Source organism: Vipera berus (genome assembly GCF_964194415.1).
Source record: "Vipera berus genome assembly, chromosome: 2".
Lineage (NCBI taxonomy): Eukaryota > Metazoa > Chordata > Lepidosauria > Squamata > Viperidae > Vipera > Vipera berus.
The window spans coordinates 50,151,792-50,179,255 of record NC_138203.1 but is presented as its reverse complement, the minus strand read 5'-3'; the positions used below and the strand labels follow the sequence as shown (position 1 = coordinate 50,179,255).

The 27,464-nt window shown below is 40.4% G+C and overlaps 1 protein-coding gene and 2 long non-coding RNA genes across 6 annotated transcripts in view; 1 reads left to right on the top strand and 2 right to left on the bottom strand.

Annotated features, from left to right (window-relative positions):
• Nucleotides 1-15,240, top strand: part of EPB41L4A (erythrocyte membrane protein band 4.1 like 4A) — a 101,830-nt gene extending 86,590 nt beyond the window's left edge. For all 3 annotated transcript variants that reach the window (XM_081318741.1, XM_081318740.1, XM_081318742.1), the window contains 8 exons: nucleotides 1,953-2,063; nucleotides 3,007-3,084; nucleotides 4,061-4,180; nucleotides 9,160-9,207; nucleotides 9,296-9,364; nucleotides 14,270-14,380; nucleotides 14,843-14,924; nucleotides 15,014-15,240. In XM_081318741.1, coding sequence (XP_081174867.1) covers nucleotides 1,953-2,063; nucleotides 3,007-3,084; nucleotides 4,061-4,180; nucleotides 9,160-9,207; nucleotides 9,296-9,364; nucleotides 14,270-14,380; nucleotides 14,843-14,924; nucleotides 15,014-15,142 — 748 coding nt within the window. In that variant the 3' untranslated portion in view covers nucleotides 15,143-15,240. The remainder of the gene's footprint in view (nucleotides 1-1,952; nucleotides 2,064-3,006; nucleotides 3,085-4,060; nucleotides 4,181-9,159; nucleotides 9,208-9,295; nucleotides 9,365-14,269; nucleotides 14,381-14,842; nucleotides 14,925-15,013) is intronic.
• Nucleotides 2,897-15,140, bottom strand: LOC308662663. The gene is made up of 6 exons (XR_014025260.1): nucleotides 14,765-15,140; nucleotides 14,305-14,361; nucleotides 11,716-11,814; nucleotides 11,162-11,243; nucleotides 4,151-4,209; nucleotides 2,897-3,053 (listed from the first exon to the last, which is right to left on the bottom strand). It is a non-coding gene; the product is annotated as an uncharacterized lncRNA (long non-coding RNA).
• A 3,959-nt stretch (nucleotides 15,241-19,199) lies between the features above and the next one.
• On the bottom strand, nucleotides 19,200-23,674 carry LOC308662662. 2 transcript variants are annotated; one of them, XR_014025259.1, is made up of 6 exons: nucleotides 23,220-23,674; nucleotides 22,584-22,743; nucleotides 21,310-21,362; nucleotides 20,708-20,826; nucleotides 19,865-20,442; nucleotides 19,278-19,411 (listed from the first exon to the last, which is right to left on the bottom strand). It is a non-coding gene; the product is annotated as an uncharacterized lncRNA (long non-coding RNA). The 2 variants fall into 2 exon arrangements; XR_014025258.1 differs by lacking the exon at nucleotides 19,865-20,442 and having other exon boundaries at nucleotides 19,200-19,411.
• Nucleotides 23,675-27,464: the final 3,790 nt, after the last annotated feature.

Here is a 27,464-nt window from a genome sequence, read left to right as displayed (position 1 = left end):
TTTTAAATAGGATTTCCTGATGATTGCTCCCACAGGGTGTAAAATAATACACTCTGAAGAGAATAAAAGATGACTAAAATAAATTATTTATGGTAATCCCACCCAAGTTGGCTTTTTTTTTCATTTTTACTGCTGGATCTGCATTAGTTTTAAGAAAAAAGTTTACTTAGCTTGTGCAAAGAAGTGCCTGTGACAGAGCTTTTGGAATGCCATCCACACATTGGCAGAGCAAAGCAAAAACAATCCACATTTTATAACAAATCATGATTATTGCAAACTCAGTTTCTTAAACCATTCACAGTCTTTGTTTAAAAAGTCCTGGCTTAGTGTTATATCCAAAAGCAAGTTAGTTAAATGTTGTTGACACAATAGTAAAGAGAGATTATGTTAAGTAAAAGGAAGTTCTCTGAATGATAGAGGTGCCTTACTGTTTAATAAGAGCCATAGGTTGAGGGAAGGGCTGTCTTATTTCTAGTGTCTTAAAATTAGTGCCTTTTTATCACTTGCTGAGACCTGATACCGAGATTTGAAATGGGTTTACTACATAGCTAGACCCCATCCTCAAGACAAATAGCTGTTCTTTTTTATCGGTTGTTGTTATTTCCAAAGGTTAAGAGTATGAAAACATACTGACTTTTCTGGAGCGAAGGGATAAAGGAAGAACAAAAGAGGTGGGAAGCCAAGCCATTTATAATTGCCTTCATTTATATGTGAGATTTCTGTATGAAATGTTGGTTGCAAAGAGTTTCCACACTCCCATTCTTTCCATCACCTCTGTATGGATCTGCAAAGAAAGCTCGGGCAACTATTTTACAAGCTTTCGGCTCACCTTGAAAAAAATCAATTTCATAGATATTACATGTTGATAAATACCAATATTTCTGTCTCAGGAATTATAAATGCTTACGGTTTTGGAGGAGAGAAAACAGTGCATATTCTTACAATTTTCAGCATGACATTGGGAAAAAAATTTCAAGGGGTCTTTCTCAAATATTATTTCATTAGTCTATTTGCTAATTGCAGTTTTTCTTATCCTGTTACTGTTAATAATTATGGGAAATTGTTCTAATGAAAGCTAACTGTAAAAAGAATATGCAAATTTTTAAGTCTGTTATCTCTTCAATACAACGCTATTCTTAATGAAAAAATATCTGCTATCATATTGTGTAAATTTCTAAATATTTTTAATGTTCTGTCTTCAGAGCTTCTTTCATATATATGTTTGGGGAAGAGTTCAGTGCAGTGTATTCACTTTCCCAAAGTAGTAGAATCACCATCCTCTTTTTGACTGTACACTTTTTAAAAAGTGTATTTGTTAGGATAGAAAATACCAATACTTTCTGTTCATAAAGTAATTGTAAAATAAAACTACAGGTAATCCCCGACCTATAATCAGAACCGAGCCCAGAATTTTGTTCATAAGTCATTGTGGTTGGAAATTGAGTCACCATGTGACCAGATTCAATTTTACAAACATTTTTATGATAGTAGCTAAGCACATCAGTGGTGATAAGTCCAAATCCATCTTATGCAATGGATGTTTGTTCCTGGAAAATGGCAAAAAGGTAGCAAAACATGACTCTGAGATCACATGACTCTGATCACATAACTCAGGGGTCCTCAAACTTGGCCACTTTAAGACTTGTGGACGCCAACTCCCAGAATTCCCCAGCCAGCAGAATTCTGGGAGTTGACGTCCACAAGTCTTAAAGTGGCCAAGTTTGGGGACCTCTTCTGTAACTGGTCGTAAATGTGAGCTGAGTGCCAAACACTCAAAGTGTGATTGCAGGGGTGGTGCGACAATCATAACTTTGATAATGGATTGTAAGTACTTTTTTAAAAAATCCATCATAACTTTAAATAGTAACCGGTCATGAGTCAAGGACTACTGAAAATGTGTTATGATAGCCACTGTAAAATGGTATGTTTTTTTTTTTATTCTTTGACCCTAGTGGGCTTTATAATTCTCCCAGTGACCGAACTAGATCACCAAAGTTTCCCCATTCACGACGGCATCCTTCGGGCGGAAGTGAAAATGAGCCTGCGCAGCCTTTCAGAAGAAGGTGGGACCTGACCTTAATTTTTCTATGACTGTTTCTTTTCTTTCTACTTCTTTTCTTTCTACTTCTTTCCTAATGCAAATTTAGGGTTTCTTTAGGTCTATTTTGATTCTTTTTCCCCCCCTTTGGCAGTCATCAGCTATGTTTGCTAACAAGGTGAATGATAATGGATAATTTTCAAGTCACCTAATTTGTGCATCTGTAAACACTTTTGGTTTCCAGGGTAATGCAACATTAATAATACTGAAAGTGAATTAGTAATGACAATAATTGTTATTGTTTCATAGGGAAAACCTCCTCATTATTTCCTTTTCCAAATGTATACGTTTGGCGTAATTATGCACTCTACATGGGGCTGCCCTTGAAGAGTATCCAGAAGCTTCAGCTGGTGAACAGTGCAGTGGCACAGGCAGTAATGTGTGCTCCTAGGTCTAGGAGGACACACATTACACTTCTGTGAGCTGCGCTGGCTGCCAGTTTGCAATTCTAAGCGCAATTCTAGGTGCAGTTCATTTTGAAGTACTGTTTCTCCCCAGTTGCATCTACTTGTCCCATGAGATCTTGCAGCAGGGGCATGTTGCAGGCCCTGTCTGCTAAGGGGTTCCATCTGATGGAACCTAGGAGACAAGCCTTTTCTGCAATGGCACCCTCCCATTGGAATATCATCCTGGCTGAAGCGAGCTTGTCCCTATGGCTTTCCGGAAAGGACTCAAAACATATTTTTTTTCATCAAGCCTGGGAAACACGTTGGCTGCATCACATATAACCATCTTGCAAACTTCTTCTCATTTATGTCTTAATTAGTTAAGTGGCTGTATAAAGTGTTTTATTTGTTGCTTTTATTGTATGTCACCTGCGATGGGCGGCCATATAAAATTGGATGGATGGATAGAATACTCTTATGGTTTATTTTTTGCAAATGTAATTCTGTTTTTCTCCTTTTTAGATCACGATCTCGTTGCAATACCAGCAGTGGAAGTGAATCAGAAAATTCTAATAGGGAACATAGGAAAAAGAGACACAGGTGATTAAAAAAATATGCACAAATTTTGAACCAAACGCATATTATACTTAATTTACAGATTATAGTGTAAATAAAAAATGCTTCTCTGAATGATATTTTCTTGGCTTGTTAATTTTCACTTGAAAAAAATTGGGAGATTGTATTTCTTCTTCTGTAAATAAGGGAGGTTGCCAAACTCCCTTTTGTTATGTATTAGAAGCAGTCCAGAATTATGAGTAATTTAAACTGAATATCCCCCATGAGCATTACGGTTCATCTTTGGGGGGAAAAATTGCCTTTTTCCCAGTCTTCATTTAAAAAGCAGAGATGAAAACAGCTTGCAACCTGCTCAGGCAAGGCAAAAGGATTAAATCTCTCCAGGCTCCAGCTGATTTCATGCATTAAAGAACTAAACAGAAAGATCAGAAGCGATCATTTTAAAAACAACAACGAGAAATGTTGGCAGCTATTTTATATTTAATAAAACCTGAATCTTTAAGAATGTTTTACCAATGCAGGGAACTAACCTAATATGCAGATTGATTCCTTGCCTGCAGTTTGGAGACAAAATCCAGAGGAAATTTTGGACGGGGGGGGGGGGGGAGAGTAGTTCCTAATGAAGGAATTCAAACTGAGTAATCAGTATCTTACACAACCCAACCAAGTGTCTGTGAATGGATTTCATCAATGGTTTTCATCAAGGAAATGTTGGATCATTTGAAAAATCAGTCTGAAAAATATAGATTTCGTGTGGCTATGCCAGATATTTGTTTTGTAAATAAATATAATTAAATGTACTGGCTAGTTCATTAGAGTAGTACATTTATTTTTTCTTAAACCTCTAGCTACTAGAATCAGTCATCTTGTGACATTGTCTGTGTTCAGGATTAAAATTTCAGAATATTAAGGTTATCTTCCCAATCTGGCACTTTTCTCATCAGTTGAACTACAACTTTCATAATTTCTAATTGTTATCATTATATTAATTTTTGTAAAGGTTACGACAAGAGAATGACATGGTTGATTCAGCTCCTCAGTGGGAAGCAGTGCTGAGGCGACAAAAAGAAAAAAACCAATCTGAACCTACCTATCGGCGTTCCAGGCACAGATCACGATCGTATGTTGAATGCTAAACTCTTTGGACATCTAAAATGAGAAAAGTTACGCTTATTTAATACAATTTTTACTTGTTAGTTAAATACAATAGGAGAGACTCCCTCTTGTGGTCAGTTTGAACCTCTTGAATACCAGATGTTATTCTACAATATTGCAATAAACCTTAAGGAAAAGAATAACAATAAAATTAAATGCTACAATGAAAGAATAGTTTGGTCTAATAAAAATAATAATTGTCCTGTTTGAGAGGGTTGAATACAGGAGAAAAGTATTAAGTGATGTTTTTAAGAAAAGAAAGCAAACATATAAAACCCCTACATTTTCTATTGCTGTACAGGTCATCTGTATTGCCAAAGGGTTTTTACACTTAACAGACGTACAAATCCTATAGTTAAATATTCAGAATAATATCTAGTTGCATGTTATTGGTTTATATTGCATTTGATTAGGTATAATGACTGGATACACAAACTTGTTTTGGAAGCTAGGAAAAATTAAATATGTTGTTAAAAAATAGAATAACAAACAGGATTTTCTGTTTAACCCCATGAAATGAATTTCACCTATTCAAATGTTCTGAAGAATAAGCTTGTATAATTTCTGAGCCCATTAACTAAATACAGTAAAACCTTGATTTCATAGGCCTCCATTTAGCAGACTTGGGATATAAATTTCTGTCTCGACATCCTCCTGAAATAACAAAGTCCGTTGCATCTGAAGTAGTCTGCACCAATTACATTTGTTTTAGTTCATGAAGTTTGTTTATTTGTTTTGTTATTTGCATGATGATATCTCTGTGAAGAAGGCATAATTTGCATAAATGTATGATACCCTTATGCAAATTACATTATTTGCATCATTATGAAAATGAAATGAATTGCTGCAAAATGATAAGTTTGCAATTTAATGGACATTTTGGTATAACAGAGACTTCTCCAGTGATTTGTCAAACCAACATTCTATATTAGCCATTCTGTATTTCTGCCTGCTAAAATGTTGTCCCTCTCCTCCACCTCAGCAAAGCTTGAATTCCTGATGTGGCAATTGTATTATACAGAATAACATACAGCTGCTTTTCAGCTAGCAAAGAGAAAACTACGGTATGGCTATACCTACAGCGGCATAACATTTTCACCTAAAATGGAAAGTTGTTATTAGTTCAGATGTTTTATCAGTCACTTTGGCTTATCAAAAGACTCTGGTCACTAGGAACTGTAAAAAAGATTTTTATTTTTCTTAAGAAAATCTTTAAAAATATATCATTTCTTACATTATCAAGACATGGGTCACAGATGCCTTCTCTATAGTCATTAAAGGAGATATTTCCTGGAATTATTGTTTTGTTTTACAATGAAACCCAGTTCTTCCAAAGCAAAAACATACGTTTTTGTGTATCTCCCCTTAAATAGCCAATTTGTTCCTTTTAGTCATGCAAGGATGGGTGGAATGTATCCAGCCCTCGCAAAATGACTTTTAACTGTTTCTATAGCTCTCATAAGTACATTTTCTACATGGTTTGCAATAATAGTAATAAAGATGCTATTGAATTTTGCTATTGTCACTAATACGAGGATGACGACATACGTAACATTTATTTTTTGTGTGTTGTACTGGATCTATATGTGACCTAATTAAGCTACTTATTCAGAGACGCATAAATAAGGCTACACAGTTTATTATAAAACAGAGTATCTTTTATCCATTATTTGCTTGTGACTTCCCCCCATGGTTCTTCCGCAAAGAGGTCTAAAAAGTCCTGTGTTTGGAGGACGGCAGGGGCGGGGAGGCTGTTCATAGCCCAAAGATGCAATTTATGACTACACTGAGGTCTGAGGATTTTGTTTTGGACGGGTAATGGTGGCTGTAGGCAATTCACTAAAGCTGTCTTTCAGTATGGATTGTTTGTACTTGGTTCCTAGTTATATTACAGATTCAGAAGAGATGCTGATCCCTTCAGATGAGGGTAGAGTTCACAGCTGCTGCTTTGCATGAATGAGTCTCAGTGAAAAAAGAAAGAAGTTTAGCATTAAATGTTGAGAAATGCTATTAAACCCTCCTTTCCCTCCTCCACACCCCTGCACTAACCAATGTTCCTTAGGCAGACAGGAGTACAGAGGTTATAAAAGGGAATGTACAAAGATTGGGGCGAGGAGACCAAGGTTGAAAAAAAAATGAAAACAAATGAAGAATATCTCTTTGCCCGGGAAGAAAATTTGGGCTGCAGTTCTCTTAGCAGGGATCCACTACCTTTATTAGGTCAATTGAATGTACAGATCATACAGATAGTCCTCAACTTACAACCACAATTGAGCCCAAAATTTCTGTTGATAAGTACAACATTTGTTAAGTGAGTTTTGCCCCATTTTACGACCTTTCTTCCCATAGTTGTTAAGTGAATCACCGCTGTTGATAAATTAGTTATCCAGTTGTTAACTGAATCTGTCTTCCTCATTGACTTTGCTTGTCCAAAGGTTGCAAGAAGTGGTCACGTGACCTTGGGACGCTGCCACTGTCCTAAGTATGAAGCAGTTGCCAAGCATCTGAATTTTGATCACATAATCATGGGAATGCTATAAAGGTTGTAACTGTGAAAAATGGTCATGTGTCACTTTTTTCAGTGCCGTTGTAACTTTGAACAGTCACTAAATGAACTGTTGTAAGTCGAGGACTACCTGTATTTTCAAGTTTTCAGGAACTGTTTCATCCAGCAAGGTGAACGTCAGAAAAATAAGTGAAGAAGAAAGAAAAATGTTGAGATTATTAATTTATTTAGCAAATTTCTACCCTGCCCATCTCACCTAAGTAAGAGACTTAAGATCATTCATATACACACCTTAACAAAGGTTTTATCTCTTTTTCCTCTTGATTTTGAAATATTTTGCCTAATATAAATACTTCTATGAAATTATAAGACTTGCAGTTCTTTAATGCACCTTTCATTACAGTTAGTCCTTCACTTAACAATCAGTCATTTAATGGCTGTTCATGTGATTACCATTTGCAATCTTCTGTGCTAGCTTTTCCAGAAAGCCAATGGGAAAGCCAGCAGGAAAGGTGCAAGTTCCAGGGATGGAGTATTTTAGGTCCATGCCTGCAGCACTCCAAGGGATTTCTCCTCCCACACAACATTTCTCAGTGCGATGCAAGAGCAAACCTCAAATCCTGAAGATTTGTTAGCTTTCAAGGGCTAGAAAGCTAGTGAATGCCATAATTCAAAACAATGGTGTTTGCTACCTTTCTAGCCTTCCTAGACTAAGAAGACTAGCTAATATAATCACTCTCACAATAGTTTTGAAGGTCCCTTCTCCAAACTCTGCAGTTTGTAGAAGGAACCTTCCTACAATTGTGACAATGGAGCCCACTTGCAAGATGGTGCAAGGTGACCTTGGAAGGAAGGCTGTACCTTGAATTGGGTGGGTGTACCCGCAGCTGCAGAAAAAGGCAAAAGTTAGTGGACATGGGCATAGTTGGGCAGGGAGAAGGCCCTCTCCTGGGGCCTCTACTTAACAGCCAACACAATCAGTTAACAACCACAACTGGGAGAGCTGGGATTGTAGTAGTTAGGCAAAGCAGTCACATGGACGTCTCACTTACTGATTACTCACTTAGTGAATGACCAAGATTCTGGTCCCATTTGTGATTGTAATTCAAGGACTACTAGTATTCATAATTAGCTTGGTTGCTTTGAAATCAAGTAACTTTTCTGTGAAAGGGATATTAAGCTATTTATATGGCATTTTTTTTCAGAAACAAGTTTACTTTACTAGAAAATAGTGTCAACCCTGATTGTACCATTAGTTGTTTCCACTTTTAACTTTCTCAGAGCTTTGAGAGGTAGGAGACACCTTAAATAATTATTTTTAATTAAAAGTTTAGTCTCAACACATCTTGTGAATTTTGGAGGAAGACAAATAGTAATTCACCTCAGGACTTTTCTACTCATTACCGTATTTTCCGGCGTATAAGACGACCCCTGACTTTTGAGAAGATTTTCAAGATTTTTCGTCTTATACGCCGGAAAATACTTACATGCCAGTTGCCAAGTGTCCGACACAAGCCCGATTCAGCCCCGTCTGATGCAAATGGTGCAAAGCCACGTGCTCTTCCAGGCCAGACTCTGCAAACAGCATGCCAGAAGCCGCAACCACCGCGGGAACTCTGAGTCCCCGCCTTTCGGCAGCCTGAACAGCCAAGCGCGATCCGGCTTTGAGATAGCATTTGCAGACGGAGCAGCCGCCGCGTCTGGAGCCAAACCCCGTCCAGGAGACGGTTGGCCAGGCGGGCCCGGAAGACGCGCTAGAGAGCCGGGCTGAGGCGGCCATGCTGAGGCTGGCTGGCGAGGGCCGCTGCATGGTCTGCGGGCAAGAGGGGCGCCAAGTACCGCTGTTCCGCACTCTGTGACCGGGCAAGCGATTCTTCCGGTCGGCACGGGTCAGGCGGTGCCTCGGCAGGAGCAAAGGTGCTCCCTTCCTACTGTCGAGCAGCGCGCCTCTGGGGACCGCCTGCCCCTCCTCTTTTCGGGGACCTGACAGCCAGCATTGGAAGCGCTAGCATGGCCAGTCCTACAGAGAGCAACGGCGGCGGCTGCAGTAGCCGCCCCAGGAGCTGACGAGAGTTTGCCCTCCATCACCCGTTCGCCATCGGCCGCTTAACCACGGGTCGCCATCGCCTACCTCCATTCACCCAGCGATCCCGCCATCCAGCAGAAAAGAGAAAAGATCAGAGAGGTGAATAGTATTTTCCGGCGTATAAGACGACCCCCAACTTTTGAGAAGATTTTCATGGGTTAAAAAGTCGTCTTATACGCCGGAAAATACGGTAAATGCCATTTCCACATATAAAATTTAAAAATTATTCCTGTGCTTAAGTATTTATTATGTAAGTCATTATTCGTGGCTGTCATAATTTAAAATTTTTGTATTTGTTTATTATGTATATTGATAATATCTATCTATCTATCATCTATTTGAATGCATATAGGAGAAGTCCAGATGTTCAAGCAAAAGAAGTATTGTGGAAACACATTCAGTAAGTATTTCTGCAAGCATGGATATCTGCTATTAAATAATATTTTTTATGCATGTGATTGTTTAACGTTTAAACTTTTCTTTTCCAGAAAAGAACTCGTGGATCCATCTGGCCTATCTGAGGAACAACTAAGAGAGATTCCATATACTAAAATAGAGTGAGTTTATTTATTGGACAGGAGTTGTGATGTAATATGTACAAATCTATAAGAGGACATAGTTTGAGGCTGATCATACAAGATTAAATAAGATGGCAAATATCAAACTAAATTTTAAAAGGCACAGATCTACTGTTTCTGACCTCCCAGAATTATTAAGCTCCTAAGATATATATTACATCCAATAAAAGTATATAATATAAACTTAGTTTATATTTGTTTGAGTTTCACTTGTGTGGGAAAAGTTCTGAAATATGGTATTGTAGAAATCCCTCTTTACCTGTAACTTAACTGCGGTTGGCTGTGATACGGGAATTGTAGTCCAATATTTGGAATGGCATGAAGTTGAGAAAGCTTCTCAAAGATATTCCTGTCAGTATCAGGCACAGAAGTGGGTTTTGTTTGGAGAAAATCATCTTTTATTTAGGAACTTGGTCATTGCTATGTATTTTGAGACTTGAAGTCGATGCATCCGGAGGGCATTTGTTAACGACAAGTACCTTCGGCAGTAAATTACATGATAAATTAAATGTGGGGGGAAACTCCAAATCTTTACTTAGGCACTTAAGTTATTCACATCAACTTTAGTCCCCTCTGTTTTCTGTATGCCCGGAGCAGATAATGGATTTAGGTACAATTGCATCAAATTTACAATTGCATCAAATTTAGCTTTAAGTGGTATCTCTACATTCCTGTGATTTTTATTCATGGAGACTTGGGGGAAGACTTTCAAGCTACCTTCCATTTTAAATTTTTAAAAATGTACTCTTCGTCTGATCATCCAAACTGACTCTTTGACTTCCTTGACCTTCTTTCCTCAGCATAGTATCACTAATTGCCAAAGCACAGTTGGTCCTTTCAGATCAAGCTCCAGTTTCATTCCAGTAATTGGCCAACTGGGATTTCCATGTGGTGATGTGAACAAGTGCTTCTGACAGGAGCTGAATTGTGTTTTGCATCACAATGTGATTCTGACTCACCACAAAGCAGAAATAAAGAATAGTACAGGCATGAAAGCTAGACATGAAACATTTCCTTCAGCATATTTATCTTTCAGTGTGCATGCATGCACATGTCGTTTTGTAAGGCTTTAATCTCAAGATAATACTATTGGAAATATGTGAACAACAAGCAACTTTTAAGGCTGAGATAAATTATAAAGGTTTCTCAGTGGGTTCTGAATAATAAAAAAAAATCATGACCAAAATGTCAGGGTAAAGTCTCTGTCAGAAACATATTTTTTGTGAGAAATTAAGCCTTCAGAACTTACAGAGTTTACTCAGTTTTCTTAGGTACAAGTTTTGGATCAAAGGTCTTATGAAAAGAAATATTTAAACCTTTATCCTAATAATTTATGTTATAACATTAGAAACAGAGCTGCATATATAAAATTCTAACTTTAAAATTGATAATAATATTGCACTTTAGCCAATGCTAAAAGGATGGTGACGGAATAATTTATGAGTGAGTGAGTGAATGAATATTTATATAGCCTCATTGATTCTAGGTGACTTGCAGAGATACATCACCATTTTTCTCATATATATTTTTTTAAAAAATAATTGTTAGGGTGTTTTTACCCAGTATCTCAACTTCCCATCATGTAGAGGCTTGCTTCCTATAGTAAACTGGGTCAAGGAAGTCCAAGTTGTACAAACTGGAAAAAGAGTTAATAGACCCAGTTAGCTAAATCCAAGAGCTAGCTCTAAATCGATCTAGCTCTAAGCAGACCCAGCCTTGCACATTTAACTAACTCCTCTGTTCACTCTGCCAATTATGAAATTGGTTACTCCTAACCTTGTCAAGGAAGCCCTGCAAAAATGGGAGTCTCGTCTAGGCATTCCCTGCCAATGGAAGTTTGGTCTTCGTGTTCCTGTGACTGTGGAAAGAATGAGAATAATACTGTAATAATGAGAATAAATTAGTGGGGATTGAAAAGGTTAACTGCCCAAATCCAACTAAAGTGCAGCTTTAATTATACTGCTAGAATTTTTTTTCCACCCTAACTAACTTGGAACGATAAAAGGGGGCAGGAAGTGCCTGTTCTGAAAGTTCTGGAATAACTGAAAATATTTGCCACAACACAGACCTAATCCTGCTTGATTTTGTGCTGTCTGTACATAATGGCAAGAATGAATGATTTAAAACTCCCAAGAGGGTATCGGAAGAAAACAAGTTGTTGGACTAGGTATAGGGAGACTCAGATTCAATTCCATCGTTAGCAATGGACGATCACCATCTCTCTCTCTCTCTCTCTCTCTCTCAATTCCTTTCATACGTATTAGGAAAATAAATTGGAGGTTCTCAAGCTAAGAAGAAAGATGGGATATAAATCTAAAGACATACCTTACTTTTTTAGTGTCCAAAGCTTTTTTCATATATTCTTTTTCAGTAATCTGTACAGTTGATTTGAACATTGAGCTTCATATGACATTCTATGTGGCAAGAGGCTGAAAGAATAAGTGTACCATACTGTATATACTTGAGTATAAGCCGACTCGAGTATAAGCCGAGACCCCCTAATTTTACCCCAAAAAACTGGAAAAAGTTATTGACTCAAGTATAAGCCGAGGCTGGGAAATGCAGCAGCTGGAGGCTGGATCCCCCGAAAGACGTCTCTGCTGAGATGAGAGAACGGGGTGGCAAGCCGCCGAGAGAATGGGGCGGTGGAGTGCTCCACCGAGAGAATGGGGCGTCTTGCTGTTCTCTCGGTGCAGCACGGCAGAGGCTGGATCTCGTGAAAGAAGTCTCTGCTGAGAGAATGGGCGGCAAGCCTCCACCACCCCATTCTCTCAGCGGAGCGCTCCACCGCCCCATTCTCTCGGCAGCTTGCCACCCCGTTCTCTCATCTCAGCAGAGACGTCTTTCGGGAGATCCAGCCTCTGCCGTGCTGCACCGAGAAAACAGCAAGCCGCCCCATTCTCTCGGCGGAGCACTCCACTGCCCCATTCTCTCGGCGGCTTGCCACCCCGTTCTCTCATCTCGGTGGAGACTTCTTTCAGGGGATCCAGCCTCTGTCGCCCCCTTTTCTCAGCTGGGCTCTGCCGAGACGAGAGAATGGGGCAGCAAGCCGCTGAGAGAATGGGGCAGTGGAGCGCTCCGCCGAGAGAATGGGGTGGCTTGCTGTTGGCGCGGTGCGGCGTGGCAGAGGCTGGATCCCCCGAAAGAAGTCTCCGCCGAAAGAATGGGCAGCAAGCCTTCACCGCCCCATACTTTGCGGAGCGCTCCAACGCCTCATTCTCTCGTCTCAGCGCCCATTTTCTCGGCGAAGACTTCTTTCGGGGGATCCAGCCTCTGCCACGCCGCACCGCGCCAACAGCAAGCCACCCCATTCTCTTGGCGGAGCGCTCCACTGCCCCATTCTCTCAGCTGAGAGAAGGGGGCGGCAGAGGCTGCATCCCCCGAAAGAAGTCTCCGCTGAGCGAGAGAATGAGGCAGTGGAGCGCTCCGCGAAGTATGGGGCGGTGGAAGCTTGCCCACCGCCCCATACTTCGCGGAGCGCTCCAACGCCTCATTCTCTCGTCTCAGCGCCCATTTTCTCGGCGAAGACTTCTTTCGGGGGATCCAGCCTCTGCTGCCCCCTTCTCTCAGCTGCCTGGGCAGCTGAGAGAAGGGGGCAGCAGAGGCTGGATCCCCCAAAAGAAGTCTTCGCCGAGAAAATGGGCGGCAAGCTTCCACCGCCCCATACTTCGCGGAGCGCTCCACCGCCTCATTCTCTCGCTCAGCGGAGACTTCTTTCGGGGGATGCAGCCTCTGCCGCCCCCTTCTCTCAGCTGCCTGGGCAGCTGAGAGAAGGGGGCGGCAGAGGCTGCATCCCCCGAAAGAAGTCTTCGCCGAGAAAATGGGTGGCAAGCTTCCACCGCCCCATTCTCTCAGCGGAGGCTTGCAGAGGTGGCGGCGGAGCTGCGCGCGCAGCTCTCCAAACCGCCGCCGCCCGTTTGGAGAGCTGCTGCCTTCGTCCATGTTTGACGAAAGCAGCAGCTCTCCAAACTGGGGGGGTGGAAGTTCCTTTTTTTGTTCACTGGAGTATAAGCCGAAGTGGATTTTTCAGCCCAAAAAGTGGGCTGAAAAATTCGGCTTATACTCAAGTATATACGGTAAATTGTATTGAGTGGCTCATACTTCCAAACTCTTTAACTATTACAAGTTGCCCTATAGTTAAATGTCATGGAGAAATATATGTGGTCCCTTAAGAATTCACACAGACTTGGTGGCACAAAATCAATTAATAGTTAAGTGGGGATTCAAAGATGAAAGAACTGCCTTTATTCAAAGTCCTGCTCCCTTCATTGTGAAAGGGAGGAAAAAAATTGTTTTCCGATTTTATTACTTTCTTCCTATTGTATAGGAAAATTCTGTAGTTCTGTACAAGATGGAATGCATTTTTTCTAAATTCAAACTGCATGATATGACACAAGCTGCATTGCAACTAGAATGCAAAGTCTACCCTTGATGAAATGTGCATTATTCTTTTCATCTGCCAGTTTGCAAACACTACATCCCTTCTCATAGTATTTGAAGAGGAGCTACAAGGTCAAAAAGAGTTTTATGACTGGAGTCTTAATTCAACTTAGACTCCTAGCTGAGTTGAATCTAGATGTAATATGCATCAGTATTGCAACAAATGCCAAGAAGCATTTCTTTGTTTTTCACAGGAAGGAATATTCTGTACGATGGCATTTACCTTCATTTTTATAAGTATTTCTTTGAATATTTTAAAAAATCTACAGGGTGTAATGAGGAATGCCTTAATTTTGGAAGCTTTTGTTTTGGTGCTGAAACTTGGCTACACACACACACACACACACACTATTTATAAATGAATTTGGACATAGGTGTAATACTTCTTCGTAATTCTTATGAACAAATAATGATTTGATCCTGGAAATTTTATTTCTTCGTTAGGACTCAAGGTGATCCTGTTCGCATTAGACACTCACATTCTCCTCGAAGCTATCGCCATTATCGACGATCCCAGTGCTCTGATGGGGAGAGATCTGTTCTGTCAGAAGTGAAGTAAGCATGTTAATCACCGAGGAAGGTGGATGGTTGTTTGATAAACATTACAATGCCAGTTACAAGACAAGCAGCGTACAACAGAATGCTCTGGGAATATTTGCTGGAATATTTAGTTTTCTGGGAAATTATTCAGGGGCCACTCTGATCTAGAAACCAGGAGTGACCTGTTACTAAATTCTTCATTCTGTGATGACTGAAAGGGAATCTATACCCTTATTGGTGGGTGATGGACCTCATTTTCAGAAATAACATACTCTGCTAGACATTCAAATTAAAAAATAGGCCTCCTCATCAAGAATTTTTAATAGAGCCAAGTAAAAAACATGCAGTTATCTCTGAAATATAGCAAGAGAGATAAAAATCAGCAACTGAATGATTTACACAAATTCAAGCAGGTTTGTAGCTCCTTCCTTTTACTTTATAAGCACTGTGCATTTTGAAATTTGTTTTCTTTTCCAGTGCCAAAGCAGATCTTGTGCCTCCACTCCTGGTTACCCGTTCCTCAGATGCTCATTGTCCCACCACTGCAGTATCTCATCAGGTTAGTAATGGCTTTTAATCATGTTTGAATATTTAAAGTGCAAAGATGTTTAACATGGTTTTAATTTGTTCAATATTCCTTTACTTCAGCAGCGAAATGGATCTAAGGACAGCCTTTTAGAAGAAAAAATACAAACATCTATCAACAATGTGGATGGAAAACACAGTGCTAAGAGTATAAAAATTGTTCCGGCATCAAGGCTCAAGATAGAGACCTGATTTTTATCACACACAAGACTGTGGAAGAATCTAAATACACGCTTTTAGTTTGTGGATTTTTTTAAATTAAGAGACTATAAAATAATTTTAAGAACATTCTGGATTGCTGTGGAGAAGATGCTGTTTGAGTTTCAGTAAAAGAAGGCTGCTGCCACCATAAAACTAAAATGCAAGTTATCCAGATTGTATTAGACGCACAGCATAAATATATCTTTTTAAAATGGAAGCATCAGTAAAGATTTTCAAGGAACAGTACATTTTCAAAGGTGCAATAGTAGATGTTTTTTATTATAAGGGCTATAATTCATATGCCTATACTTGCCTAGCAAATATACTACTACGTTATTATTCATAACAGTGTTGAAACTTTTGCTACCTAATAGAACATCCTTAATACAAGGAATTAATCCAAGAGCATTATTCAGTTATGCAAACCCAGATGCCGTTTCAATGCATTATTTTAATTCTCAGTAAAATAATGTTTTAAAATACACTTCAGTATATTCCCAAAGTTATCAATATCCTTACTTGGTTCTCTAAGCACTGAATAATAGTAACCAATAGAACATGGTTTTGTTTGAAATCTATGGCAAGCATATATTGCAGTTTTATAAATCTTCAAGGTATGTTGCAGCCATCTAAACAAGTTATCATATTTGAGTGAAGTGTAAAGCCAGACTTTATTGTTATTTCTAAATTTTTTCAGCAACAGACCTGATAGTGAAGTTACTGAAGAAAAAGGACTGATTTTTTCCTGTTTACTCCTTGGGAGAGTCATGGAGGGTGATAGACATATTATGTCTGCAATTAATTTGATTCCCTACTGAAAATCAGTAGCTTTCTGAATTTTGGCAGTACAATTTTGTAGCACTTGGGAATAACAAAAAGATTTGGAGAACTGTGGATACTTCATTCCCCGAGTATATTTGCAATGATTCTGCTATTTAATTCACAAGACCACCTCCAGCAAAAATAAATAGTATGGTTATTACCAGAAGGGACTGAAAGAAATAGATTATACATGGTGTGCAAAATCTTCCTGAAGTCCTTGTTGGGTAAGATAATAAAAATGCAGAGAACATTTTCTTAATGTCCTTGAACCAATAGATTAGTTGACTTGTCTTCCTTTTCATACGAAGAAAAGTGAGTTTTTTAAAAAAGAAACCAAGAGAAATGTGATTAAAAATTCTACCTTATGCACCTATTTTACGTTTCTGTTTGATGATGAGCATTTATAAATGCAACCCAACTGGAAGACATGTTGAATGTAGGAGAGAACCTAGCTTTTGCACAGATCTTACTATAAATTAATTCTAGAAAATACAAGTTTCATCTGAAAGGGATATTATAAAATGCTGTTTTTAGAGCAGCAAATTCAAGATGGCTGTCATGAAAAGTGCTCCCAAAATAGTTGCAAACTCAACTTTTGATGTGTCTCCAATTAAGATTTGCAAAATGCATCAATTTTGACAGTGCTGATTTGAACAGTAGGCAAAATATATGAACTTGATTTGCTGTTGCTTATTAAATATGATTTAGTACATTTTTGTAGATGTTTTTGTGTTTGATCATTTATGGAAGACCCACATTTAACATGTTTTTTTAATGTTGAATGGGTGCTTGTGCTGTGTGCATAAATACATGACACACAAAATGAGAAAAATAAACCTCGTAGTTTTCAGCCTTTGCTACTGACCTGATCAGTAATTTTCAGTGAGTTGATCTAAACCCGACCAGAAGTAACTAAAGCTGAATTAAAACTTGACACTATATTATTATAGGTAATTACAGAACTTGATATGCAGTTACAACACTAAAGATCCCTGAAGGGACTTTGCATAAATTCCATGGCATAGAGGAAATCAAGATAGATGTAGATTATTCTTGACAGCTTTACTGGAAATGTTGCAAAAGGAATGGGTTTGAATAACCTCCAATTCTAAAAGTTTTGAAGATCATATCTAGTAGATTCCTCTGAGCATATTTGTGTTGATTTTGATTTACCAATTTCCCTTTCAACTTACGCAGACTACCCAAATCTGTATCTTATCAGTTTATTATTTCTCTACATACAACAGATGTGCAGTTCTGCAAATACATAGCCCTAGGTGACTGTGAAGATCAACACTGCAGGTCATCTGCATGCCCAGTGCAATTAGGAGTATATGAGATAGCAGCTTGCAGTCACCCAGATGCTCCTCAATTAATGTTTTCTATTTTCTGACTATAAATTTTAAAGCCAAGACAAGTGATTCATGCAAATACAACAATTAAAAATAAAATTAATATTTGCAGCAGCAAAGGAAACGTTTGTGATTTAACTAGAATCCAGAAATCATGATTTGAATTTGCTTTCACAACTGAGCCATTTTAAGAACTAAGATCTCCAGTTCTATTTCTTGCAGAGTGATGATTCTCCGGTAAATACAGAGTGCTTGACTTGCCACAATTGGAACCAGAATTTGTTGTAAACTACAGAGGTCATAAACTGAGTCAGACATGATTTTATAATTTTTACAGCAATCATTAAGTGAACCACATGGTCATTAAGTGAATCCAGCTTCCTAGAAACTGGCAAGATTACAAATTGTGATCACGTGACTGTGGGATGCTGCAACCAGTCAAATGCAAGCTGGTTGCCAAACACCCAATTTGTAATAACTCTGAACTGTTATAAAATAGCTATAAATATTAAATTATTATAGTTACTGACCAAAATCCAACACGTTAACTGATAAGACAGAATAGTTTACTTAAGAATGATTAATGCAATCAAAAGTATGTGGTTGTATAAACAGGACCATATTTATAGAAACGTTTTACATTAAATTACAGAAGCTAAGTCAATAGCCAAAATTGCTCAATGCTGAAACTTTGTATCTTTTTCAATCAGTTTTCAAAATATTTATTTATTTAGATAATACAGCCATTATCTTTCCTTTATTAGCCAAGTACTATCCAAACACCTGACATTTGTGAAATGAAACTGGTATTCTCAACTTCAGTGCTAACATCTTCCAGTAGTGCAATAAAAATTCTGTCAACGTCCTTACCGGTCCCTGGTCTCTTCCAACCCGAACACAGAACAGGTGACTGGCAAACAGGAACGTTGCAACAGATGCTTTACTGGGTCACAAAGTCAGCGCTGGGAGTGGTTTGCTCCCAGTGCGCTAAATAACCCCCCCCTGCGGCTCCACCCTTCTCCTCACAGACCAGCATCTGGTAATCATCTGTAAAATGCCCAATCTCCTCCCACCTGCCTTCCAGATATCGTTAGCCCTCCTGCTCAGCATTAGTCCTGTGGCTCAGTAAGTCTGCACGTTCAGTCAGCTGACCGGCGGCCAAAAGTCCAGGATCTCCTGCACTTCAGCACAAGGTTCATATGGCCCGTCCAGACCCCAAACGGTTCCGTCGCTCCCTCCAACAGGTGTTGCCATGTGGACAGCGACCACCGCACTGCAAACGCCTCCTTCTCCCAAATGGCCCAGGCCCTCGGTCTCCGTCAGTTTTCGTGACCTATAGGCTCATGGCTGTAACGTCCAAACTATTCTTTTGCAGTAAGACTGCTCCCACTGCAATGTCACTGGCATTGGCTTGTACGATGAATGGCATGTCGGGCTTTGGGTGGAGCGTTATCTACAGAGCTACGTCTCGTATCAGCAGACAGATTGGGTCGACCTCCTGCCTGTACTCAGTATCCCAGTACAATTCATATTTTTGCAGCAAGATCTAGAAAAAAATAAATTGTACAACCCAAGCACAGAATATTTTTTTTCATGATACAAAATAAAGATAAAAAATGTTTAATTCTGTTGCAGAGAGCAATAAACTCATTAATGTTGTCCACCATAGCTGGTGCCCCCCTCAAGTATTAATAGATGTCAAATTGTGAAAAAGGAAATTTGTTTTCAGAGCATTCTATCTTTACTTCTTGTGTTTCAAAAATACAGGAATTTGAATAGCTCTCCTTTCACAGAAATGAATACCTTCTTCAAGTTTACTACGACTTGGGAAATCTGTCAGATCTTTGAAGAGATTTCTGCAAAGTATCTTATGGCTGATGTCCAAGATTGTCTCAGTTATGCCTCAGACATGGTATGATGTTCAAACTGCAGCAAGTGTTTCCTTTATATTTGGAAAATAGCAACAGGCAAAAATGCCTCTTTCAACCGGAAGCCATTTTCAAGGTTTTTTTTCCTCCCCTTGGGAAATAAATTTGCAGAGATGCTATGAATCTTCTTTTATTTTCTGGATCAGTCATTCTACAAACTACAAGGAACAGAAAAAAGAATACACACTTAACTCAGTAATGTCCAATTTGAGATATTATCTGAAGTATGGGGAGGAAGAAAAAGTGTGAATGTTTAGAAAAGAAATATAACCTTTTAATAGTAAGAGGCATGCTAAATTTTATTTGCAGTGGAAGGCCAAAATGAGAATAGAGGCAAGGAAATAGGTAGACAGACAGAAACAGTTAAAACCAACAAACTGTCAGAGAATTTGCAAAGCTAAACCTAGCTGATTGGAAAGCCAGTTAAGCTTACAAAAGCCCTATACAAAATTTCCTCTTCGAGAAAAAGCAGAAAGGAACAAAAAAGCAAACATTTGGAGCAAACAGGAACAATCACTTCACAATTTTCAGCACTTCCTTAAACATGTCTTTCCCTATTGAGCAATTTCAGGAGACAAATAAGTTCAATTTAAGACGAGTGACAGGCATACCTATGCATACTCTAAGTAACATTTTCTTCATATCTGGATCATTACAGAGTCCTGACAGCTCATGATGTTGTGCCATTCCTGGAAATGGTGTTCTGAACCAGCCTGCTACCGGCCTTGCAGAAAGGCAACCCCTGTACAAACGGCAGAGGCTGGAGAGCGTCTGAAGCTGGAAGGCGTCTGCCAAGATTTATTACACAAACAACAGAACAAGAAACAAAACACTGGAACTGTGATCCTCAAACGGAGCGGTTGCTTTCAGCAACCAGCCCTTCCCCAAACACTCCCTTTATTAGAGTTCAGGGCGTGGCCTCCCTGTGCCTCCTTCCGAGGAGTCCCACAGCCTTCCTCTGCTTGTTCCTGCTTGACTGCCTCCTGCGTCGGGCGTCCTTGAACAGGGCCAGCTGTGGGTCATCATCATCCGCACTGTCGGGCTCGCGCAGCTGAGAAGAGGGCCCTGGCTGGGGGCTCTGCGAAGCCTCCAAGCCATCATCAGCAAGTTCGTCTTCAACACCCTCCTCCTCCCCCTCGTCTGAGTCATCCGAGACATCCGAGCCGGCTGCCGGACCCACAGGCTGGCCCTGAATCACAACAAATGGTTTAAGAGGAAGGTAAGGTAGCAACAGGAGTAGAAAGCCTCCCAAAACCAAACCATTCCTATTCCAAATGGTAATCCATCCAAAAATTGAAAAATGTAGCAAAATTATGCCGCCATATGGCAGTCAAATCTGTGGCGTGTTTGCAGATTGTCAAGGAACTTACAACTGGTATGTGCTATAGGTAGAAAGCTAGCAATATAGGAGAAGCACTACACTGAAGTAAAAAAAAAGTTTTGGGGCAGAATACCTGAAAGAAAGGCAGCAAAACTGTATCCTGATGTACTTTTTAATATCACCAACTCAAATAGCACCGAAAGGTATAAATTTAGAAGATGGAAAGGTCAAGGAATCCACCGGGCAGCTTAACTGTATAATGTTAACAAAGAACAACACATGTTATAAGAGTATAAAAGAACAAGCTGTAAATGTAAAAATAATTTCCAAAGATTTAGGTATTTTTTGAAAAAAACAACCAGTAATATTAATTACATGCCAATATATATATTAAATAAAAACCATAGGAACAAACTAGACATTTCATGTATATTCTAATGAGACAAAAAATAAGGATCATATCTATAGATGAACTAATGTTAAAATTTAAATCTCTAACTATTCCTGCAGATGCTGAAGCATATTCTTCAAAGGAGTGTGTTCTAGCTGAAATGCAGAGAAAAATGAGTAATATATTCATGAACACATTACAACTAGAGTTGATGTATGCCTTTTCTGACACCACATTCACCAAAGCCAGTGTGAATGGGCAACACAAAGGCAAAATTTTACATCCTGAAATTCTAAATTTTTAATCTATTATCTGATAAGAAATATTTTTTGTAGGATCCATACCTGCATCCTAAGCATTGTTTTCATTCAAAATGGCAGCCTTTTCTTGCTCACATCTGAAAAGCACATCAAAAATTTAAATCTTTACAAGGTCATTACTGTAGTTGTTTGTATTGCTGCAAACATTCTATAGTTACAACCCGAGTTTAAAGGAGAGAGGAGAAAGGAAAACCTTGACAAATATAATTGCCACCTTAGTGGTGGAGCCCTCAAAGACTGCCCAAGCAAGTAGCCATATGCATAAGTAATTTCTTCAGGGAAATAATTTACTATTACAGCTTTCCTCTGTGAACAAATGGTCTACATGAAGCACTTCCATCATTTTTATTCACTCAACAATTCTGAGGTAAACTATATTAATAGTGGACTGCTCCAAAGCTATACAATAATGTGGACAAGCAGGTTCTTGAATCCAGGTTTTCCAAATCCTAATCCCTATATCACAAGCTTTTTCAGTAAAAGTGGACAGTTGTTTTCCCTATTATTTTCTGACTCTGAAGAGCTAAAATGAATAGTAATGCTGTACAGTGATCCAAATTCAAAGTGGAAAAATGTGATTAAGAACATGCAAGGGTAGGCATGTGAAACACTGGGGACCTTTTTCCACCATTTATCCTCAGCGATCCTAGCATGGAACAGCTTATACTTTATAAACTGCACTAGGAAGTCTTTTCAAAATCAATCTGAGGACCCAGATTGTTGGGGGCAATAAGCTGACTTTGTAATAATGCCGCTTGGGGGTGTGTGTGTGAAAGCCCTAATAAGCAGTCATATACATAGAATGAAGGCTACTGCTAAGCTTGTAAGCCGCCCTGAGTCTTCGGAGAAGGGCGGGATATAAATGGAATTAAAATTTAAAAAAAAAATAAAAAAAATTATTTTTATATGTAAATATAGCATTATTTTTTTAAAGCAACTTACACAATGGTATATTTAAAGTTATCCTTGGTTTTAGGATTGTTTTGTTCCATACGCAGCCAACTCCAAAGGAATGATCCTTAGTGTTGCCAAGAAAGAGACTGCAATAGGGGAAACCTGCTTTATGCCTTCTCTGACACCACATTCATTAGCAACCAAAACGAACGGGCAACACTAAAGGCAAGAACAGAAACTAACTACACAAATGCGGGTGCTTTGCACGCTCGCACGTCATGCAGTGCGTGGAGTTTTTATCAAGAGCGTCACTACTCACGCTGCCAGGAAAAGTGAGGCTGTAACTCAAAAGCGTCTAAAATCAGGCGGGATGCAAAGGTCTTCCCCCTTGAGTTCGGACTCACCATGTGCTTCTTACTGGTCACGTGCCTGGCAACTGGCGGCCTTTCCGGACCAACGTCACGAGGGGTACCGGAAGTCGTCGTCGTCGTCGCCGCGCTCCCAAGTTCCGGCCGGGGACCCGCCAAGGCTTCGCCACGCGCCTAGCCCGGTGCGCTTCGTTGCCTAAAGGAGAGGTGGCTCAATGGAGGCACGTTTTCTTAGCCGCCTCAGGCTCTGCTCGGGCGAATTTTTTTTTTTTTTTGGCTAGGTTTGCGCAGACTTGTAAATTCTCACGGCGGTTCAAGCGGGGCTGCATGCAGGAATGGGGGCTGCCTTTTTCCTTGCAAGCCTAACTCCGCTCCAGCAAAGGACCAGTGGCCTAACGCCCATGCGGCGGAACTTTACTCCCGAGGCTCAAGTTGCTTGCGAGCGAGATTTTTTGCAACACTGCAAGCCGGGTTTCCCCCAATAATCCCGAAGCGCCGCGCTTGTTAACACCCGCAACTCCGGAGTTGCAGTGCAACGTTACCAGAGCGGTTTCTATCTTCCCCCGGCCCTAAAAACACCGTCTTGCCTCCATCCTCTCCCAGGCTGCGGGCTCCACCAATGGGTGGCCAATGCAGGCTGCCCACAGATCTCTCCTCACCCGCTCTGCTTACCTCCATAACCGCCAACTCCGCTCCCCTCGCGCGCCAGAAAGAGAAGGACGTCCGCCCTTGTCTTCGGTTCCCTTTATGCTTTTTTTTGCTCCAGGACAAACCATTGCCGGAACGACGGGGGTGGAAAGGCAGGCAGGCAGGAAGGCCCTCGGTCGGTCCCTCTAAGTCAGAACGGGCAGAACCTCCTTCTCTTTCCTCTGGAAGAAGGAATGAGGATTGCGTCAGCCACGGATGGCTTTCTCCGCCCCCTATCAACGGTTGACAAATCACAGAGCAGAATATAGAGAGAAATGCTTTTTTTGTGTGTAATAAACTGCCTATACCAGGGGTAGGCAACTGTGGCTCTTTTATGACTCGTGGACTTCAACTCCCAGAATTCCTGAGCCAGCCATGCTGAGCCATGCTGGCTCAGGAATTCTGGGAGTTGAAGTACACGAGTCATAAAAGAGCCACAGTTGCCTACCCCTGGCCTATACTGTCTATATGGTTTTTTTAAAAAAATGGAGCTCAGAGGGATTCTGGGAATTGAAGTCCACACATCTTCAAGTTTGAAAAATTCTGACTTAAGCCATGTATGTTTTCAAAGTAATAAACACATCGAGCGCAATTTCCATACTTTTTTCCGCCACGTGATTGATCATCTCTTCTTTGATTTCAGTGGCAAGGAAAACAAAACTCTTAAGGCTTCCAGAAAAAAAAATTGAACAGCTGTACGGGCATAACAATTTGAATTGCGGCCTTTTGTCTTCTTAAGATCAGCTATAAAATTGGTTCATTTTTTGGTGAAAATGAGTCCCCTGTTCTATCACACAAGTCCTGCTTACTATCTTTCCTAGGATATCAACAGTTGAAAAATCAATGGCAAACAAGTTTTTACAGCAAAAGTAACTATATCTTGTTTTAATGGAAAACCTGTGTGGATCTTGAAGAACCAGAAAAGAAAAAGAAAGCATTTCTGAAAAACTAACAAAAGATGTCCTAATTTCTGGCTTTAAATGTGACTTGCAGTCATGCCAATTAACTTATGTTGCACAAAAGAATGGTTTTGATTACAGAGAACTTCAGATGTATTTTTTTGCAAGGAACAGTCTCCTTTTTATGGAGATTTATGATCTGGGGAAAAAGTTTTTTGTGTCTTTTTGATGATTAACAGATGCATTATGGAACAGGCATAAAGTTTTAATTTAATTTGACAAATGAATATGAGATGGAAAAAGAGGAAGTAAGAACAGAGCTACGGTACATGCAAAAGACATGTTTTGCTGAAACAGTTCTCCTAAAAGTTGTACAGAATGATGCAAATCTTGTTTTGGGGGTAGGAATTCATATGGATTTCAGATCTTTATTCAAGCTGTTCCTAGTGCTTCAAGTAAGGAATACCCCTCATCGGATTCATCTCCTGGCTGTGAAACATTTAAATTTTTCCCCAAAAAACATATTTAACAAACCAGTGAATTGATTGTAAAAGTGGCAGAACTGTGTCGGAAATATGCAAGAATTATTATTTATTTTATTTATTTTATTTATTTATTTAGATTTATATACCGCCCTTTCCCGAAGGACTCAGGGCGGTTTACAGGGTATTTAAAAGAAAATCAATACAAAAGTTAAAACAAATTAAAAAAGATTAAATGAAACCCTGAGAAAAAATAAAAACCCAGTTAAAATTAAAAATTAAAAAATTCTCAGCCTGGGCCAGAGAGCTCGAAGAGCCAGGTCTTCAGGTCCCGGCGGAATGAACGGAGGTCGGGGGCAGTCCTAAGCTCCGCGGGCAGCTGGTTCCAAAGGGCAGGCGCGCCCACTGAGAAGGCCCTACCCCTGGGTGTTACCCGCCGGCAATCTTTAACCGCCGGCACCCTGAGAAGACCCTCCCTGTGGGAGCGCACTGGACGAAGGGAGCTTGATGCTGGCAGCAGGTGTTCCATCAAATATCCCGGACCCTTGCCATTTAGGGCTTTATAGACTTCGTTTTACTGAAGCAAAAGGAGTTGAAGACTTTTTTAAATCTAAAACTTGAAAGTATTATCAGATGCCTTTCTTATTCACTGAATTATTAGAAGAATAAGATACAGCACAAGGAGGTACAGCACAATCAGACTCACAAGTGCTGTTGTAGTCCGTCTTAATAAAAGTAGCTTTAGCCTTCCTGTGATTTCCTGGTCTGGGGGTAGTGGGGCTGACAGCTATAGAATTGGCATTGGCTCCTACTAGTGTTCTAAATAAATTATGGCAATTTAAAGTGCTGTTTGTCTTTTAAAGCCCCATGAGGCTTGGCTCCTAAAGACATCCACAAATTAGAATTGTTCAAACCAACACGGTCAGTTTTGGAGAAACAAGTGATAAATGAGAAGTTTGCAGTTGAATTGCTGTGTTTCATTTGCAGCACCCACTCCCCTGATTGAAATTACACCTATCCTTACTTTGATTTTGTTTAATAAAATTATAAAAACCAAGCTCTTCTGAGGCTTAAGGAACATCTGTATTGAATATGTTGTGTTTTTGAAGGGGGTTGATTAAAGCTTTGTGCCATAAATTGGATTATTAGTATTTACAAGCATGGTAAATAGAGTAAATTACATGCACACATACAGATAGATGTTTTACTATCCCTGTGTTAATTTCAAGAGTCAGGACTGAAGTGTAGAAGTATGAAATAAATTTATACATATAATCTCAACCTGAATACATAGCAAATTTAAACTTGGTGGAAAAAATGAAAATGATAGTTTTATTTCCTTCAGCTCAGAAATAAAGATGTTGTGCTATTAGGGAGGAAGAAGATGAAGAAAAAGTCCAAATGAAGATTTTCAGATAGACAAGATTATAAAGGATAAGCACATACAAGTGAAACTAAGTTCAGAACAATTACAGCAATTATCTCTACCAAAAGAATTAATCAATTCATCCTGGACCAAATAAAGGCTGATTTTTCCCCTTATTAATCAGCAAGCAGAATCTCACATCTGTTCCATACCTGATGGGGCAGATTAGAGGCTACATCATTGCCAAAGTAGGAAAAGGAAGACAAATAATTGGACAAAGTGAATGAAAAATGTTGTATAGGTAGAATAGCAGGGGAGTGGTTTCCCACCGGCGGGAAATCCACGAGCCTGGGTTGGGTGTTGTTTCCTGTGGCGGGAGATTCCCGGCCGGGGGTTGGCTAGCGTCCAGCGGCTGCCAGACATATATTGAGCCACCTGGACGGGGATCCCCAGTTGACTCCACGTGTATCAATAAAGCATTGCTGCAATACCTCGCTGTCTACGTGTCGTCGATCCGAACACAACAGTGGCGACGAAGGTGGGATCGTTCGGCGGAACAGCGAAGGAACAGGCGGTAGCCGGCAATGCGCGAAGCGGGAATTTCAAACCGCCATCAACCAAAGCAGCCGATCGCCGCGAACAGAAGCAGAATGGCACAAGTCGGATCTCTGAAGGAATTCGACCCGAACTACCCCGAAGACTGGGAGGAGTACGTCGGCCAGGTCGAGGGATTCATGCTCGTAAACGGTATAACAGACGACCGGAAAAAAGCGGCGGCGCTCCTCACCATCAGCGGAACACCGGTTTACTGGGTCGCCGTAGGACTGTGCCAACCGTTGCTGGTGGCTAGCGTTTCGTACGCAGATTTACTGGCGAAGCTAAGGTTCACTTCACCCCCAAGAGATCGGAGCTATACTGGAGGCGAATCTTTGAAAAAAGGAACCAGAAGCCCGGCAGTCAATAACACAGTTCGTGGACGCTGTGAGAGAAGCGGCCCTGCGTTGCAAGTACGATAACTTAGAGATCCGGATCCGCGACAGGGTGGTTTTGGGCTTGCGAGATGAACAGCTTCAGAACAGGATAATCGCAAAGCCCACCGGAGATTTACAAGAGGTGTTGGACGAGCTCTTCACCTATGAATCAACAGGGAGACGCGACCCCCCCACAATAGTAATGGCGCCATGGCCGAAATCAACCTGGAAAGCCATGTGGACGGTGGGGAGGTGGACTACACGTGGGAAGCTGACATCGACGAGATCGCCCGAAGGTTCGGGAAGATGCCGGCAAGGACCAGCCACCCAGACGGCACGGATCGAGCGAAAAGGCAACAATAACAACAACAACTACCAACACAGAGGTTCCAGAGAGACAACTCAACCCGAGCGCGAGACCCCGACGCCAGGTGCGGCAGCTGCGGCGGCAGCCACCCCCGATCTACCTGCCGGTTCCGCAACGCTAAATGCAGGAACTGCGGAAAAACAGG